The sequence below is a fragment of the Syngnathoides biaculeatus genome, chromosome 6, assembly GCF_019802595.1.
Source record: "Syngnathoides biaculeatus isolate LvHL_M chromosome 6, ASM1980259v1, whole genome shotgun sequence".
NCBI lineage: Eukaryota > Metazoa > Chordata > Actinopteri > Syngnathiformes > Syngnathidae > Syngnathoides > Syngnathoides biaculeatus.
Window position 1 is genome coordinate 9754325 of NC_084645.1, and position 18103 is coordinate 9772427.

Here is an 18103-nt window from a genome sequence, read left to right on the forward strand (position 1 = left end):
ACACTGGCTAGCTTTCTACCACTAGCCTGTGACTGTGAAGTGAATGAATGACGTGTGTAGTTGTAAAGCAACTTTGAGTCACTTGTTGAATGCTTTAAAAATAACCATCCATTCATCTTCCATAATTCTTATCCTCATTGGAGTGGCGGGTAAGCTGCAGCATATTCTAGCTAACTGGGGGTGAGAGGCGGTGTACAGAACTCATTGACAGCCGTCAACCAAGTGACGCCCATTCTTCCTCTTCTTCTTATCATCCATCAATCCATCCATTTTCTTATCCATTTATCCTCACAAGGGTCGAGGGAGTGCTGGAGCCTATCCCAGCTGTCAACAGACAGGAGGCAGGGTACACCCTGAACTGAACTGCCATCCAATTGCAGGGCACATGTGAAATTAAAAAAAGATCACAACACGTAATTTCAAGTTTTCCCACCCTTAATGTGACCTGTAACCTGTACAACCCAACTGGAAAAAAAAAAAAAAAAAAAAACTTTTTCAGTGAGGGTACGTAAAAATAGACAAGTGAGAATTGTGGTTGCACAATTACGTACACCAGAGGTGGGCAGTTATGGTCAAGGTAATTACTAGTGACGTTCACTTATGCCTTCACACACGTACACAACAAAGTTTTTCAAGTGACGCATTTATGTAAAAAATCACAGGAATCTGTATTTACCATACACATGGGCTCCAGCTCTCTTTCACAATCAAAAGTGAAGAAAAGCGAAACTAAAAACAAATGATGAGTGAGCAGTATTGTAAATTTCTATTGTTTGCTGCTAGAAAAATTGTAGGAAATGTACAAAAGGCACACATGCATCTGAGTTGGCAAATCACATCATGTATATGCCAATGCAACACTAGGCTAGACACACTTCAAACGTATTGAAACAAATAATACAGGTTGCTTAGTACACAGGAAAATGAAAGCAAACATAAGAAAATAAAAGATTAACACAAAATAAAAGAAAGGTGGTATCCTAGCTAGCTCCGGAAAAGTAAAAGTGACCAGGGAATGAAAATAGGAACCAAAACAATGAGAAATAGTGTTGTCTATTTAATTTGTTTTCATAATGACTTCAGTGATACTAAAAATCCCCACCACCACCGAAACAATGAGTATACAGTATTACTGTGGGACTCCATGTTTAAGCCTCCTCTCATTGGGACAAGACAAACCAGTTTTTTTCCCCTCTACTTTGCTATCTCCCACATTGACCCCCCCCCAACCCCACACATGCAAGCACACATCCCCCACTCAACAGGTTTACCATGTCACCTATGAGCCCCGCTCTGCTCCTCATTGACATTATGTTAGTTTTGAAGCAGATTCCCCCCCCCCCCCCCCCACACACACACACACACCTCTGTGAGTCTCCTTTCATCAAGATGCCATTCCCTCCTTTACAATCAATAAAACCTGAGAAAAGGAGCAGAACAGGTACATCCTACCACTGGCTTGCAGTAACACCCACCTACATTATCTCTCTAAAGTCAATGATATTTTAAAAATAAAAAAAGAACCTTAAGAAGGCATTTAGTTAATCTAAAACACTTTTTTATCAAGTGTTTTATGTGTTACTGTGTCCTGTTATCATTTGTAGTACTTTGCTTTCGGTAGTCTACTTTGTGACTATTAGCATCAAAGAAGCACTTTCAATAAAGACATTTAAAATTGTGAGGAAAAAGTTTTTAAAAAGGTCTAAAATACGTATATATGTCTTGATCATTCAAAGCCACGAAGCACACTGCATGATATCATTGGAATTAAACAACTGCTCACTTATTAGAATGCCGAAGAAATGAAATGTTTATTGGTCTTTTCCACAGAAACTCAATTTTACGCACGGGTGAACTTGTTTTTCAGCTTTTGCTTGTCAATGCTTGTCTCTGGGAGGGGCATTTGAATTTGTTTCAGATTTGAGGATGAAGGAAATTGAAAACTGTTAAAATATTTAAACCTTAACCTAATTGAGTCTCAACAGTTACTCAATAGGTCGCAACCAATTGATGCACTCCATTTGAGTTCAAATGCTTCAAGACACGAGTAGGAAACTTGTAGAAAGTACAGTATTTGTTAACATTGTATTAAGAGCTAACGCTACTATCAATTCATTCTCCTTTAATTCAATATTCCATTTTCTTCTGCGTTTCTCACAAACGACTTCCTTCATTATTCTTCTTGTCAATCATGCTTATACAATACATGCTGTACAATATGACATTCTCCATAATGCATAACCTCAAGTATTGGTGGCTGATATCAGCAACCTTCACGAGTACCTAATAGATTGAAATAAAGCCAGCATCGATCTGATAACTCCATGGTATCAGTACACGCCCAGCCCTAGGTTAGTTTAGCTCTAGTATGTTAGAATGAGGGGCAATGGTCTCGACCGAAAGAATTTTTGCCTTTGCAAGGTGTCACTTTGCTAAAAGCCCTCACTAGAGTGGTACAGGTGAATGCATGATACTGCTTGTCACCTGACATCCTTGTGGAACATATCACTGTTATCAAGCAGTAACATTACTATTTGGGAATGGAGTACATTTCGTAAATGGCTGATCCAAATGGTATATAGCAGTGTAACACTGGAGACACGTCTTGGTCTCGGGACCAATACCGAGACCACATTTTGAAGGTCTCCGACTCAACTCCCGAAAGTCAGACTGCCCCAAAATGTGATTTTCTGCCGAAGCTGATGGAGACCAGCACTAATCGGCTATTTTACAGTTTCATTAATGTGACAATACAAAGAAGTAATTGGTAAAATGACAATACGTTCAATTGTGTTACTAACACTCGAAGACCCCTGTGATGACTGCAAACACCTCTGTGTTGTGACTGAAAAAGTTATCAAGTTGGTTATCAAATTGAAATGAGAGAGAATGCTTTTTAACTGTTCGACCATGCCAGGGTATTTAAATGAATTTTTATCGTCTTGGTCTTGAGTCGGTCTCTAATTCAAAAGTCTTGGTCTTGTCTTTGTCTCTGGCAAGTCTTAGTCTGGGATGTTGGGGTCTTCTGCACAACTATATACTGAATATAGAGCATTGATTCCCAATCAGTTCCACAAGCACTCATCAAGCGTGCCTATGGAAATTCACTTATCTGATCAGACAATGAACTACTCATGATTTAACTAACTTTTGTTAATATAGTCCAGAGACGAGATGTGAGTAATGTAACCGAACATTAAAATGCTCTCCCACCAAATAGCAACCAAACTGAGATGCATATTGATTTTTTTTTTCACATTTTTGTCTGGTGGTGTGCCTGCGTTGTGAGTTTTTTTTCTTTTCTTCTCGAATGTAAATGATGTGCCTTTGGTCAATAAAGGTTTGGAAACACTGGTTTCAAATGGCAAGTCCAGGATGTGTGTATGTCGCATGAAGGAAGCAGGAAAAAGGTCGGGGAATTACGTTGCACAACTACGAGTTATTAACTCGGAGAAACGTGGCTGAAACTGTACAATGCACCTGCCGGGCTTACTTACATACACAGAGCAGTTGTTTGTTTTTCTAAGGCCAGTGATGTCAGCGCAGCTCGGTGTGTGGAGACAGCTGCTGCCTACCTGAACCTGGTTTCTGTCGGTGTCACTGTCTCGGTCCAACTCCCCGATGTAGTATTGCTCCATCCACCGTCGGGCGTTCTCCGAGTGGCGATGCGGGGGTCCCTCCATCTCCCGACTGACGTCTTTGCCCGAGCGGCGAAGTATGAGCGCTTCCCCGCCGGGGTGCATCCGTAAAAAGGCGGTCACGTCATATACCCGGGACCCCAACAGCACCCAGCAGGAATCCTTGGTACAGTGACGGCTCACTTCCCTGTCCGTGAAAAAACGGGGGGATGTGGACGGAGACATACTGCCAGATGCAAAATCCACCTGTACCGATTTCTTCTTCTTCTTCTTTTTAGGGAGTATATAAAGTTTTTCCTTCTTTAAAAAAAAAATTAAACATTTAAAAAAAAAAAAAAAAAAAAGACCTCTACGGTTTACCGAGGGCCTGTTGTCCCGAGAGTTCTACTTGACCGTTAGGACGGATTCGCTCGAAATGCAAAGTGAGAACAGAGTGCAGAGGCGGGGTCTGTGAGGCGTTCCTCCACGGAAAAGTGCCGAACCAATACAGAGTATCACGAAACGTGCGCGTCTTGTCGATTTACATCCACATAAAACTTGAACTCATCTTACAATACATTTTATGTATTTTTGTAAACCATACTTTCATCAGGAAGTTAAATGTAGAAGCACATCTTTACAGAATGCCGGTCCTTTTCTGTGATTCCCCGTTGTTCGCGAATGCAGCATGACATCCAATAACCGCACCTGTTGCGCAGGTGAACGAGTGAGCCAGCCACAGTAGCTCAGCGAGTTTGACGAGAAGCATGCACCGACTGGATTGAGGACTGCCACTTGACAGCATGGACTGCTCTGCTGTACTTTATGAGTGAGCAGGACTATTCACCAAATGCCTTGATTTTTGACATAAGTTGTACCCCAATATCAAACTTCTGCTTCATAAATTAAAGAACTCAGAAGTTTAAAACCAAATTAAATGTAAAAAAAAAAAAAGTGCAATATGTCAAAGCAGTCTGTGTGACCTGACAGTAGAATAATATTAAAAGTATCTCCATCCATCCATTTTCTGAGTCGCTTATCCTCATCAGGGTCGGGGGAGTGCTGGGGCCTGGAGCTATCAACGGGCAGGAGGCAGGGTACACCCTGAACTGTTTGCGTGCCTTCACAGGGCACGCAAAGACAAACAACAGTTGCACTCACAATCACACCTAAAGACAATCTAAACTCTCCAATTAATGCATGTTTTGGGATGTGGGAGGAAACTGGAGTGCCAGAAGAAAACCCATGCAGGCACGGGGAGAACATGCAAACTCCACACAGGCGGGGCTGGGATTTGAATCCCGGTCCTCAGAACTGTGAGGCCACCGTGTTGCCCGCTCCCTCACAAAAAAAAAAATCTTTATCTGTCCCATTTTATTCCTGTAATCTAATTTTAATCTGCTATATACAGAATGTCACTGGGCCAAACCAGAAAACAGGATTGCTGACTTCTGTTTATGCTCCATGAATGAGTCTGAGTTTCATTTCATGATAGTATGAACACAAACTTGCTAACGTGTTATTTTTTCTACAACTGCTGGTTATGTACACAAAGCAGTCTTGTGGTGAAAGTTTTCTAGGTAGATTATTGACCTCTGTTGAGTGAAAAAAAAGAAAAGAAAAAAACAACACCAAATATGACATTGAATGTTTTGTAACATTCCAACATGACTAAGCCATGCTACCAATGTAGCAGGCATGTCTGCCTATTTTACAGTGCAAGTTAGGTCGAGTATTTGTATTGTAAACTCCACACATGATAATCAAAAGAATCACTGTATGATACTTCTTGACTCCAGACAACTTGGAGGAACTATTGAGAAGCTGTGCACCCCACCATCAACGCTGTATATATCGAGGTAACAGCTCTTGTGGGTGCGTGGGGCTAGTACTTAAAAGATTGCCTCAAGACGTCTGAAACACATATAGTCTCAGAATTGCGAGTGAGCTCTAATCTCTGGGGTTGAGGTTACAAAGCAAGGTGATTAATAAGATCCTCCGTGGCATTGTCCCACAGGTGGAGCCACTTACAGTTCCTCGAGGACTACTACCTACTGTTGTTGCCCTGTCTTGGTTGACACCCTCAGAGACGTCACTTGGACAGTGGGATTGGCAGCATGGGACAGCTTCCGTGGTAAGGTCTATTCAGGGTTTCTCGGGAGGAGGTTTTGTCAGTCAAATCTCTGAATCAGGAGGAGCATTGTGGTTTTGGTCTTAGCCGTGGAACAGGGGACAAGCTCGGCAACCTAAGATGGCTCCAGCAGTGTGCATGGGAGTTCACCCAACTGGTCTACATGGTAGTGGTGGTGTGTGATCCACTTGACCTGTATCGCCTCACTGAGGGCAAAAGAGTGAAAAGGGGATGACAGGGGTGAGAAGTGTCTGTACTGATGGTCCTAGCTCTAGTGTGATCACGGGTATTGGCAATGTCCTGCAATGGTGGAAGAGGGATGGCAATGACTTTTAATGCAGTTCTTAAAACTCTCTGTAGAGTTTTTTTTTTTTTTTTTTGGTCCATAACAAATCAGCTTGCATACCACGACATAATGCAGGATGTTAAAATGCTTTCAACATCAGACCGGTACAAGACCACTAGCAGTCTCTTACAGAGGTGGTTTTTTTTTTTTTTTTTTTCCAAAATCCTGAGGAAGTGAATATGTTGCCTGAACCTTCTCAACAATGGCTGTGGAATTTGTAGTCCATGAGAGGGTGTCTGTAATGTGTATCCCAAAAAATTTACAACTGTTAAATATTTCCCCACAATCACCATCGATGAAAACGGGACATGGGTCAGCTCTGCATTCCTTTCCTAAAGTTCAATATACCAACATTTCTCATGTATAATGCATCTTGAAGTATAATGCGCACCATCAAAGTTGACCTTTAAAAAAAAAAAAAAAAAAAAAAAAAAAATCAGGAAAACCCTTCTACCAATGTACAATGCATACCACCAATTTGCTGCTATCCATATGCTCAAAATATTGGGAATTATCTGTATTTCTATTTTTCTAGGGTTATACTTTTGTTTGCATTTGTGTTGTTTTTCAAAAAATTGTCTGTACAAAAATCATTAATAATAATCTTTGTGCATATACTGATGCAGCGGTAATATGACAGGACACAGGACACGCTTGTCCTGGTCCCTGTAATCGACCCCTCCGTAGAATTTGCGTGGCTCGCGTCGCTGACCAATCAGAGGCCAGAGATGTGCCTAAACCACGCCCCTTGTTGTCGTCCGCTATAACCTCAGACAAACAAAGGTCAAAGTCACATGGTTCAGTAGAGCTTTTGTTTGCGTTTTATCACGTCTTAGGGATCCTTAACAATAGCTATGGTTAAGAGGTGTCGTCACGGCCTTTGTAAGAGTGACGACAGGTAACCTGATAGGCTAGTTGGTGGAATTCAATTTGTACCCTTTCCAAAACCCAAGACCGAAAACGAAAAATGTTTTCGATGGATCAAACTTTGTGGAACACCGCATGATCAATTGAATCCATCTAAAATCAGCTGGAACAGATATGTTTGCACGAAGGTAAGCCCTATTTTTGATTTTCAATACATGTCTCGTATAAATGAAATAGCAGTTCTTCGCGGCAATCAGAAGCATGGCTTCTGTCTCAGTTAAGAATTTATTGTATTTAGAATCTATAATATATCGTTGATTTGAACCACATTTTTTTTCTTCACTTTTTTAGTACTTTGTAAACCAGTCACAACCATCCAAGTAATTTCCTGACCCCTTACCTGCGGATCCCCTTTGTCAGACTCAATCAACCAGGAAGCCACCATCAAAAAGATGTTTAAACTTTGCAACTGAGCGGTATGGTTTTATATGGACAATAACTGTAAATTGGACAATGCAAAAGACAAAGTGTTTTGAACTATAACTATATTTGTATTGCATAATGTGCCAGTTCTCTGGGTTAAAAGTTACAATGCAGTTCTCACAAATCCACTTTTAATGTACAAAATCAAGGAAGCACTCCCCTTATATATATATATATATATATATATATATATATATAATTGACATGATTAAAGTAGAACTGTTCAAAACATTGTGCATCACATACTGAATTTTTATTTCTGGAAGCATAACAGGGCTGGACAACAGTTTCTTTATGTATAAAACTCAGTTATTATTTAATCATTCACAGGAAATCATCTGTAAGTAGTCAGCCTGAGGAAAGCACCCTGACTGAAGATATTGGCACCAACGACGATACATCTACCTCAACACTTTCTACTGCGAGTCAGAAGCATTCAAGATGTAAGAATTTACACCCATTCGTGATTATCTATGATACTGTAAACCCCTCAGCATTTTATGTTATTTCCAAATGTTACTTTATTCAAGTTAAAACAAAACAAAGTTTATGATCCATATAGGGAAGTACATAAACATCCTATGTGACACAAATGTAATCAACCCTAAAAAGAAATTCATGGGTCAGTTTAATGTCTATGATATGAGACTGCACATGTTGGAAATAAAATTGACTCAGGTCATTCAACATATTCCTCATGAAGTCAATGTTTGGGTATATTCGCTGAACAAATAGGTCTGTTCTTGTGTAGACCACAAAATCACAAAATTCAGCTCCAGATGTGAGCAGCTGTCCCTGTACTTGATAGTAATACTTGTGATTAGTTTTGAGACACAATTGTCCATAATTATCTTCCAAACAGAAATTATCTGAAGTACTGGCTTCTTGCACAATTACATCTCTTTTAGAATAGGAGAATTTGACCTCAAGGATCCCTGTCTTCCAATCGGAGCACACTTTGCCATCTAGTGTAGATCCAAGATATGGAAATTTCGGATTTACTATTAATCCACAGTCATGTACATGGTTTCCAGTACTTTTGATGTATTGTTCAACTGCCACTTTTTCATTGTTTTGGCCATAAGAAGTCTGCACTGAATTGAAACACTTTGAGTCGATTAAGTCCATAACAAATTATTCACTAATTTTCTCTCTTTTCAAAATTGTCCCAAAATTTGATACTGTTAGAGGCCGTTTTCTTTCTGTCTGCCACAGTGTACTGTTGGCTTGGTCCCTTGTGCTTTCTTCTATCTGGATACACTTTTCTTGAGGTAGTTCACTAAACCCTGTCTTGAATATTTCAGCTGGGGTAACTTTTGACAATTGAGGGAAGGCTAGATTACCACAACTGGTCCCAACTTTCCTTGCATCTTCTTGTTCAAAGAACTCGGCCTGAAACAAAACATTTAATGAGTTATTACAGTTTGAAAAATATACACTGTATCATTATGTCCATGTAAACTGTTTCAAGCATTTCAACATACTGTCAAAAATTACATGGATTTTATTTTTTTGCAGGGGTTGAACCAATGGATCTGATGTCGTTAGTCACTGAAAATGAAATCCTAAAGAGAGATTATGCAAAATGCACACTTGAACACCTGGAGACCAAACGACATCTGAACATGCTGGAAGAAAAGTTGAGACGGAACGAAGATGTTACATCTTCATCTTTCACTGTTGATGTGGTTATGGAGGATGAGATTCTTGTGCATTATTACACTGGCTTTTCTAAGGACACATTCAATGCAATTTTCAAGTTTTTGGTGCCCGTCACTGATTCATGCCCTTTACAATATGTTGGCAAAGGAAATCTCTCTCAGATAAAGAAGATATCATTGAAAGATCAATTGTTATTGAGTCTATTCAAACTAAGAAATGACTCTGATCTACAAGACCTAGCTTTTTGATTTAGTCTTACACAGCAAGTTGTTGGCGTTGTGTTCAACTCGTGGGTGAATTACATGTTTCACCGATTTGGAGAAGTAAGCATCTGGCCATCCAGAGATGTTATATATGAACACATGCCAAATAATTACCGACAGGAATTCCCAGATACTTTCAGCATTATTGATTGGACTGAAATTAAAATTCAGAAGCCTTCATGACTCAATGCCCAGTCTCAAACCTACAGTACTTACAAATCATGTAACACACTCAAAGCCTGAGTTGCTGTAGATCCCAGAGGGTCTGTTATATTTAGCTCTACGCTGTTTGCTGGATCGATGTCTGATAAGGAAATCTTTAAACAATCTGGCTTTCAGTCTATGTTGAAACAACTTGTTGAGATTGGATATCTCAAAACGGGTGATGGGATAATGGCTGACAAAGGTTTTGACATTGTGAAAGAAGTAGAGGATGTTGGACTTAAACTGAACATTCCACCTTTTGCCAAATCAGGGATACAAATGAATTCACATGATGTGAACCTTACACAAAAAATTGCCAGAAACACAGAGTTCATGTGGAAAGAGCGATCAGACGAATTAAAAGTTTCAAGATACTGAGTGGCCGCATTCCTTTGTCACTGATGTCTTCAATTGCACAGATTTGGTATGTCTGTTCTTTTCTAACCAATTTCATGCCATTGTGTATAAAAAGAAAGTGAAACTTACAAATGTTGCAAGACCACTGGCCACAGGCACTGTACCCAGATGAGTGTTCACTGTCAGTCTTGGGCTGGACACCACATAGGCAAATACAATTTGTGGAACTGTAACTGGCTCAATCTTGCGATCTCTTGGCTTGCTCCATTGCTCTGGAAGAGATGTGCATGCCAGTCTAGATGGCACTTCTGTGAAGCCCATCATCTGCCATTGTTGTAATGCTATTTACCAGCCCAACAATATGTGAACAGGATCCAGAAACACTGAAAAAGAGATTTATATTTTAGATCATATTTTAGAGCCTTTACAGGTTTTGGATGTATTGAAATTGTTATATTACAATCCCATAGAGGGCCGAGGCCCAATGAAAAATTGTAAAAGCCAAAGACAAATGATCAGTTTTGTGACTGAATCTGGTGTACATTTACATTGTGAACTACCAACTTTCCTGCACATATGGCTTAAGCACTGAGCAGTGACATTTTGGAAAGTTTCTACTCCTTCAATAGGTAGTATTTTAGGGATAATATATAGGTAATGTAAACATTCTGCACACAAGTGTGATAGGTAACACGAAAATAGGAAAGTGTCTATGACGAATTCGTCGTTGGGTTATATTAAGATCTATTAACGTACGGTTAATTGTTTTCCACAAATGTATAATATGCAAAATATAACAAATGCACTCACCCTGCTTGACATGTACAGTGAGCTTCAGATATCCTTGTAGGACTCAACTGCAGATCCAATGTATGTGGCTTCTTGGTCTTCCTCTGACTCCGGAAAGATCTCACGCTAATATCAATGGTTTCTCAGTCGATATGCATGGAAATACCAATGAAATACCCCTCGCTGAAATACTTGAAGCCCTGCTGTGTGCTCTTCAACGATATTTCACTATTCGGTAAGATTGAGAGTGAAAAATCAGCTGAGCTCTCGTTGTTTTGAATTGTTGCGCTGCTTGGGCCCACTTCTTCGGCACGAGTGATGGGACTTTTCTTTTAAAAACGGCTGCTTAACTAGCCCTTGTAGTCTTAGTTTATGTTAAAACAAACTCACGGGCAGCCGTTTCTCATATTTCTATGCTAACGATCGTAAAAAGGCAAACTCCTGCGAGTAAGTCAGAAATCGCAGGTTGGCAGCGCACATTATCGTAATACTGTCATGAGCAGGACTGGATCACTGCCAGGAGAGGCGTTGCTTGGTTACCGCTCTGGGCGGTGCCACCTCTAGCACTCGTCACAGCTGTTATGTATTCGGCATGTTAATTAACCATGTATTTATGTTGGAGTTTACGTCACGGGCATTTGTCAGTTCATTGAGTTTGCACCATGTTACCGTGTGCGGACTACTTCTGCAATAAAACCCACTGGACATTATGCCGTTGTCATGCATTTCGGTCCGCCCCCGCACCGATGGTATGTGACAAATACATATAAATGTGTATCAAAAGACATCTATTCATCCATTTTCTTAGTCGCTTATCCTCACGAGGGTCGCAGGAGTGCTGGAGGGCTGGAGCCTATGCTAGCTGTCAACTGGCAGGAGGCAGGGTACACCCTGAACTGGTTGCCAGCCAATCGCAGGGCACACTGAGACAAACAGCCACACTCACAATCACACCTAGGGGAAATTTAGAGTGTCCAACTAATGTTGCATGTTTTTGGGATGTGGGAGGAAACCAGAGTGCCCGGAGAAAACCCATGCAGGCACGGGGAGAATATGCAAACTTTACACAGGCATGTCCAGGATTGAACCCGGACCTCAGAACTGTGAGGCCATCGGTTTCCAGCTGACACACCGTGCCGCCCGTAAACACAATCCAGTGACTCCAAAAGATAGCGTGACCTATGGGACGTAACTCGGTACATTTGAGGAATGCTCTTTTGATTGATATGTAATAAAAGACAATATGATGCATCACTTTATCCACAAATGACACCAGACACTGAGCTTTGAGCTTTGCTTCCGTCAGCATTCCCCTTCTGTGTGTTGTCCGTCACAGCTGTTCTCTCTCTTCATTCTGATTTTTCTTTCTGTCCGTCACGTTCATCTTCCTTTCTCCTGGTAGCTTTCTTTGCATTTTCTGTCTCTTTCCGTAAGTACAGCTACTTCCAAATATACATACAACAAAAGACCTCTACGTCAGAGTTCATGTCAGTGGCTGTAACCTGAAGCAACTTGAATTGTGTGCGTGCATGTGTGCGTGTGCTTGTGTGTGTGTATGAGAGAGAGACGTCAGTGGTGATGTTGAAGGTAGGCGGTCTTGCGTTTCGAAAGGTAATTGGTTGATGTTCTCTCCTGCTCAGGTCTGTATTTATAAGAAGGGAGCCATCCATCCTGATGACTGAATTTTCATTGACTCAAGCCTCAACACATGATCATGACGACTGTCGTCCATGTAAGTATGTGTGCATATCTCTTCTGATTAGCGTGTTAGCAGGGATACTTTGTGTTTTGTTGTTTTATTTTTTTACAGTTAAATGTACGATGGACTGTGTTTCCTCACCCAACTTTTCCATGTGCATAATTGAACTTTATGAATGTCTCAGGAATTGTTAGTGAGCAGCATGATCAAGTGTCAGTCCTGTAAAAGGAGTGTACTGTATGGTGGCGCAGGTTTTGGGTTTCTGATGGAGCGGGTGGTGAAGTCTTGTGCTTTGTACGCCATCCACTCAAAAGGCGAGGATGACATTAGTACATTTAGACTTACTTTTGGAGTATACGCAGTTATCACAGAAAAATCCTGCACAGTGTAATGGGATTCCAAAAAAGATGCTTAGTTTGGATCTACACCATTAGATGGATCATATTTTACAATACGTTTTCATTTTTGCAACAATTCACAGCAGTCTATAAGTGTGAGATGTTGCTAACATTTATAACAAACTAAAAATCTAAATGATAAAAGTTATTGTACTTGGGAAAAAATAATTTTATTATTACAGTGTTATTATTAATAGTAGTGTAGTAGAAGTAGTAGAGGTTGTAGTAGTAGGAATAATAGCTCATGACTGCCTTGTAATAAAACAGTAAACATTATAAATCTACAGTAATAATGAAATGCCAAAGACAGACAAAAACTAATTGAAAATCATTGATGACCAACTAGTTTATTAATTTATCTCTGTCAGTGGCAGAATATTCATTTGGTACCATCTCTATTATATCACAGTTATTGAAACAATCAATTCTATCCAGAAAGACAGTCCAACAGTACAGAACTTTGCCACAAATATCATCTGGACCTGTTCAAAATCCATTTTTTGTCAAATAAGATGACAAAAATATAAACATTTGATTAAAATATACCATGAACACCTGATTATTAAATGCATTAGCTAATCTGTGCAAATCGCTACAAGTTCACCTCGTCGAATTTTCTGATATGGGCAGCTGCCCAGGGTGGCATTGTCTGGGGAGATGGGGGATGAGGGGACACTACAATCCTGATAACTACAAGTGATTTTTTTTCAAAATAAATAAAATAACTCGTATAGTGAAGAAAATAAGCATTTGAACACCTTGCTATATTGCAAGTTCTCCCATTTAGAAATCATGGAGGGGTCTGAAATTTTCATCATAGGTGCATGTCCACTGTGAGAGAGATAATCTAAAAAGAAAAATGCAGAAATCAAAATGTATGATTTTTTTTCAACAATTTATTTGTGATACAGCTGGAAATAAGTACGGTATTTGAGAAAACCAATGTTAATATTTGGTACAGGAGCATTTGTTTGCAATTAGAGGTCAAACATTTCCTGTAGTTGTTTACCAGGATTGCACACACTGCAGGAGGGATTTTGGCCCACTCCTCTACAGAGATCTTCTCCAGATCAGGCAGGTTTCTGAGCTGTCGCTGAGAAACACGGAGTTTGAGCTCCATCCAAAGATTTTCCATTGGGTTTAGGTCTGGAGACTGGCTAGGCCACACCAGAACCTGTCTGTGTGCTTCGGGTCAATGTCATGTTGAAAGACCCAGCCACGAGCCATCTTCAATGCTCTGACTGAGGGAAAGAGGTTGTTCTGCAAAATCTCACAATACATGGTCATCCTCTCTTTAAGACAGTGCAGTCGTCCTGTCCCATGTGCAGAAAAACACCCTCAAAGCATGATGCTACCACCCCCGTGCTTCACAGTAGGGATAGTGTTCTTGGAATGGAACTCATCATTCGTCTTCCCCCAAACACGGAATTATGACCAAAAAAATTCCATTTTGGTCTCATCTGACTACAAAACCTTCTCCCCTAACTCCTCTGTATCATCCAAATGGTCATTGGTAATCTTACCACGGGCCTTGACATGTGCTGGTTTAAGCAGGGGAACCTTCCGTGTCATGCATGATTTCAAACCATGATGTCTTAGTGTATTATCAACAGTCACCTTGGAAACTGTGGTCCCAGCTCTTTTCAGGTTCATTGGCCAAGTCCTGTCATGTAGTCCTGGGCTGATTCCTCACCTTTCAAAGGATCATTGAGACCGCACGGGGCTCCACTCCGAATTAGATTGACCGTCATGTTTCGCTTCTTCCATTTTCTCAGGATTGCTCCAACAGTGGACCTTTAATACAAGCTGCTTGGCAATTTCTCCGTAACCTTTTCTAGCCGTGTGGAGTTGTACAGTTTTGTCTCTGGTGTCTTTGGACAACTCTTTGGTCTTGGCCATGTTACAAGTTCGAGTCTTACTGATTCTATGGGTTGGACAGGTGTCTATGCAGCTAACGACCTCACACAGGTGCATCTGATTCGGGATAATACATGGCGTGGCGGTGGACTTTTAAAGGCAGACTAACAGGTCTTTGAGGGTCAGATTTCAAGCTGATAGACAGGTGTTCAAATATTTATTTGCAGCTGTATCACACAAAAAAATCGTTAAAAAAAATCATACATTGTGATTTCTGGATTTCCTTTTTACATTATCTCTCTCACAGTGGACATGCACCTACGATGAAAATTTCAGTCCCCTCCATGATTTCTAAGTGGGAGAACTTGCAATACACAAGGGTGTTCAAATACTTCTTTTCTTCACTGTATAAGGCGACTCGGTGGAGCAGCTGGTTTGAGTTCAAGGTATTGAGTAGCTCCTGCTCAGTGACAGTTGGGGTCGGCTCCAGCACCCTTGTCAGGATAAGCAGCTCGGATAATGGATGGGTCCATGCATCCATTTTCTGAGTCGCTTATACTCCCTAGGGTCGTGGGAGTGCTGGAGCCTATCCCAGCTATTCATGGGCAGCAGGGAGGGTACACCCTGAACTGGTTGCCAGACAACCATTTGTACTCACAATCACACCTAGGAGCAATTTAGAGTGTGCAATTAATGTTGCATGTTTTTGGGATGTGGGAAGAAACCGGAGTGCTCGGAGAAAACACACGGAGGGACGGGGACAACATGCAAACTCTACACAGGTGGGGCCGGGGATTGAACCCTAGAGTTCAGAACTATGAGGCCAACGCTTTACAGCTGCGCCACCATGCCACCTAATGGATGGATAAAATAAATGATTAAATGTGAAAATTGACCACAATATAAGTTCATGTTGTTGGGGAGGGAACATATTCTTAAACAATGTCAATGATAATATTGGTAATTATAACAAATTAATCTAATTTGTGGCAGCACGTTGGATCAGCTGATAAAAAGTTGGCCTCACAGTTCTGAGGAGCTGGGTTCGATCCTGGCCCCGCCTGTGTGGAGTTTGAATATTCTCCCCGTGCCTGCTTGGGTTTTCTCTGGGCACTCAGGTTTCCTCCCACATCCCAAAAACATGCAACGTTAATTGGACACTCTAAATTGCCCCTAGGTGTGATTGTGAGTGCGGTTATTTGTCTCTGTGTGCCCTGCAATTGGCTGGCAACCAGTTCAGGGTGTACCCCGCCTCCTGCCCATTGACAGTTGGGATAGGCTCCAGCACTCCCCGTGAACCTCGTGAGGATAAGCGGCAAAGAAAATGGATGGATGCATAATGTAATTTGTATTGTTTTACAGTCACGCCAAAGGGTAGCTGTGGGTTTCCTCGTTATTCTTGATTTAGCGCATGCGTTATGAAGGAGCAATGGATCATGGTAAAAAAAAAAACTTTTGAGAAAGATTTCCCTTTTAACAGATTTGTATTTTCTTCCATACGTGCTGACAGTGTGCATCTTGCTATGGCCGCAGCAGCATTCAGCCCCTGCAGTTGTTTGGCAAAGGACCCACTCAGGGCAACTATCTGTCACTCTTCACTTACCGGGGTCCTCGCTATGCCCCGCGACCCCGTCTGCCTGGCCACGCTCCCAACATGACACTTCAGCAGCTGTATCGCATGCTGAAGCTGATGAAAAAGGTCAGGAAAAGAGAGACTTCTGGTGCTGTCAGGTTAGGAACACTACAAGTCAGTAAAACCCATCTGTAATAGTAAATGAATGTTAAAGTGCTGAGTTTACACAATAACAATTGCCATATGATTTAGAGTCTCCATTGAATGCATGTTTTTGGGATGTGGGAGGAAACTGGAGTGCTTGAAGAAAACCTAAGTAGGCATGAGGAGAACAAGCAAACTCCATACAGGCGGGGACGGGATTTGAAGACTGCAACTCAGACCTGTGAGGCAGACGCTCTAATCAGACGCCCAAGGTGCCACCCCTTACACAGTTGGTGGTATTCCATCTTTATTATGTCCTACCCACCTTCGTAAATAGTGATTGGCAACTAAGAATTACAAATTGTTTCTCATTTCCATATTGACTCAATAATTAAGACGGTAATTATTTTATTCACGTTCCCGCTTTGCGTCAAACTTGATTGAAATTTTGGAATAAGTTCACAGAGCACTAGATGTATGATTCGCCTTTCTTTAACTGTAAAAAAACAGCCTATTTGTGTTGGTTCTGGCTGCCCCAGACTGGACTGTGATCACACTTATAGTATATGTGCTTCTTTTTGTTGAGGCCAAGGGAGTGTGCAGTAAATAATTGAGTAGTATCGCATCACCAAAAAATACAAAAAGAATAATCACACTTATCCCTATCATTTCTTAGCCTCTGGGTTGTGTTCTTTCTTTACAGGAAACAGGCGTCTGCAGGCCCGACATTGGCATCCTGCGGTACCAAGTTGGAGAGGAAAAGTATTCCGAGGTGTATCAGACACAAGGGCAATGTAAAATGTGCCAGCTGATCCACAAGCCCTAGTTGACTGCATTTACCATCAGCAAAACCCCATTTTTTCCAATCCTATCCAGCCCAAATTAAAACTGATTTAATACAATTGGCGAGGTTGGTTGTATTTCCTCTCCACACTTTTTACCAACAAAGACTAAGTGCTGCCAATTTGACAAATTAAAGTACCAAGCATACAAATGATGTAGTAACTTTTTTTTTTTTTTGGTCACTTTTCTTTCTTTGCAAACCATCATCAGATAAGATGCACACGTGTTCTCAGCATAAATGGATCTGCAAATGTTTGGAATAATTTGCTACCATTTTGCATCCAGTGCTGAACGTGTTAAGTGTGTGATATAAAACAAAAAAAGATTGACATTGCACTGTGACAGTGTCAATCTCAGTTTCTCCTTTTAATGTATAAAAATAATAATAGCAGAATCAATCACAATGTATCTTGAATTGATATTTCACATAAGTGGGTAGGGAAAGTTTTAAGACCCCCTTAAAATTTGCACTCTATGTTATATTGTAGCCATTTGTGACAATCACTTAAAGGTCCACTGTCATGAAATGCAGGATTTTTAGTATGTTATTAATGGAAAAAACGGCAGCTGGTATGAACCCAGCCGTTTTTTCACCACATAACATGATTTTGACGTATATGGCTTTTTGTAACTCCTGCCTTGAAAATCCTCTCGAAGGATTTGTTTTTGAGAAGCAGGAAGTGACGTGCAGGGCAGTAGCGCACTCAAGCGGTCTCATCTGTTTATACTAGTTTTACCTGCTGGAAGGTTGCTCGTTGTTCCTTCATGTTAGCCAAAATGCCGGCTTGTTGTATTTCTGGATATTGCTCGAACACTCGGGAGGATGGATTCGCTTTTCATACTTTTCCAAAAGATCCCTTCGTCGTGAAA

The 18103-nt window shown here is 40.9% G+C and overlaps 2 protein-coding genes and 1 long non-coding RNA gene across 3 annotated transcripts in view; 1 reads left to right on the forward strand and 2 right to left on the reverse strand.

The window, feature by feature from the left end:
• The window catches only part of fa2h (fatty acid 2-hydroxylase), a 62880-nt gene extending 58509 nt beyond the window's left edge, over window positions 1-4371 (reverse strand). The window contains exon 1 of the mRNA XM_061823608.1: window positions 3576-4371. Within this exon, the coding sequence (XP_061679592.1) occupies window positions 3576-3863 (288 nt within the window). The 5' untranslated portion in view covers window positions 3864-4371. The remainder of the gene's footprint in view (window positions 1-3575) is intronic.
• Window positions 4372-5653: 1282 nt separating this feature from the next.
• Window positions 5654-16637, forward strand: LOC133502607 (uncharacterized). The gene is made up of 6 exons (XM_061823609.1): window positions 5654-5751; window positions 7775-7887; window positions 8963-9083; window positions 12360-12451; window positions 16184-16420; window positions 16499-16637. Exons 1-6 carry the CDS (start codon window positions 5735-5737, stop codon window positions 16549-16551), a joined length of 633 nt encoding a protein of 210 aa, XP_061679593.1. The 5' UTR covers window positions 5654-5734; the 3' UTR covers window positions 16552-16637.
• LOC133502608 (uncharacterized) lies at window positions 7881-12230 on the reverse strand. Its single transcript, XR_009795514.1, has 3 exons — window positions 10741-12230; window positions 10060-10313; window positions 7881-8836 (listed from the first exon to the last, which is right to left on the reverse strand). It is a non-coding gene; the product is annotated as an uncharacterized LOC133502608 (long non-coding RNA).
• Window positions 16638-18103: the final 1466 nt, after the last annotated feature.

What these genes read in the sequence shown, in the direction of transcription:
- LOC133502607 (XM_061823609.1), top strand. An exon ending in GAGTCAGAAGCATTCAAGAT is followed by an intron (nt 7,888 to 8,962) that starts GTAAGAATTTAC and finishes ATTTTTTTGCAG; the next exon opens with GGGTTGAACCAATGGATCTG. An exon ending in TCAGGTTAGGAACACTACAA is followed by an intron (nt 16,421 to 16,498) that starts GTCAGTAAAACC and finishes CATATGATTTAG; the next exon opens with AGTCTCCATTGAATGCATGT.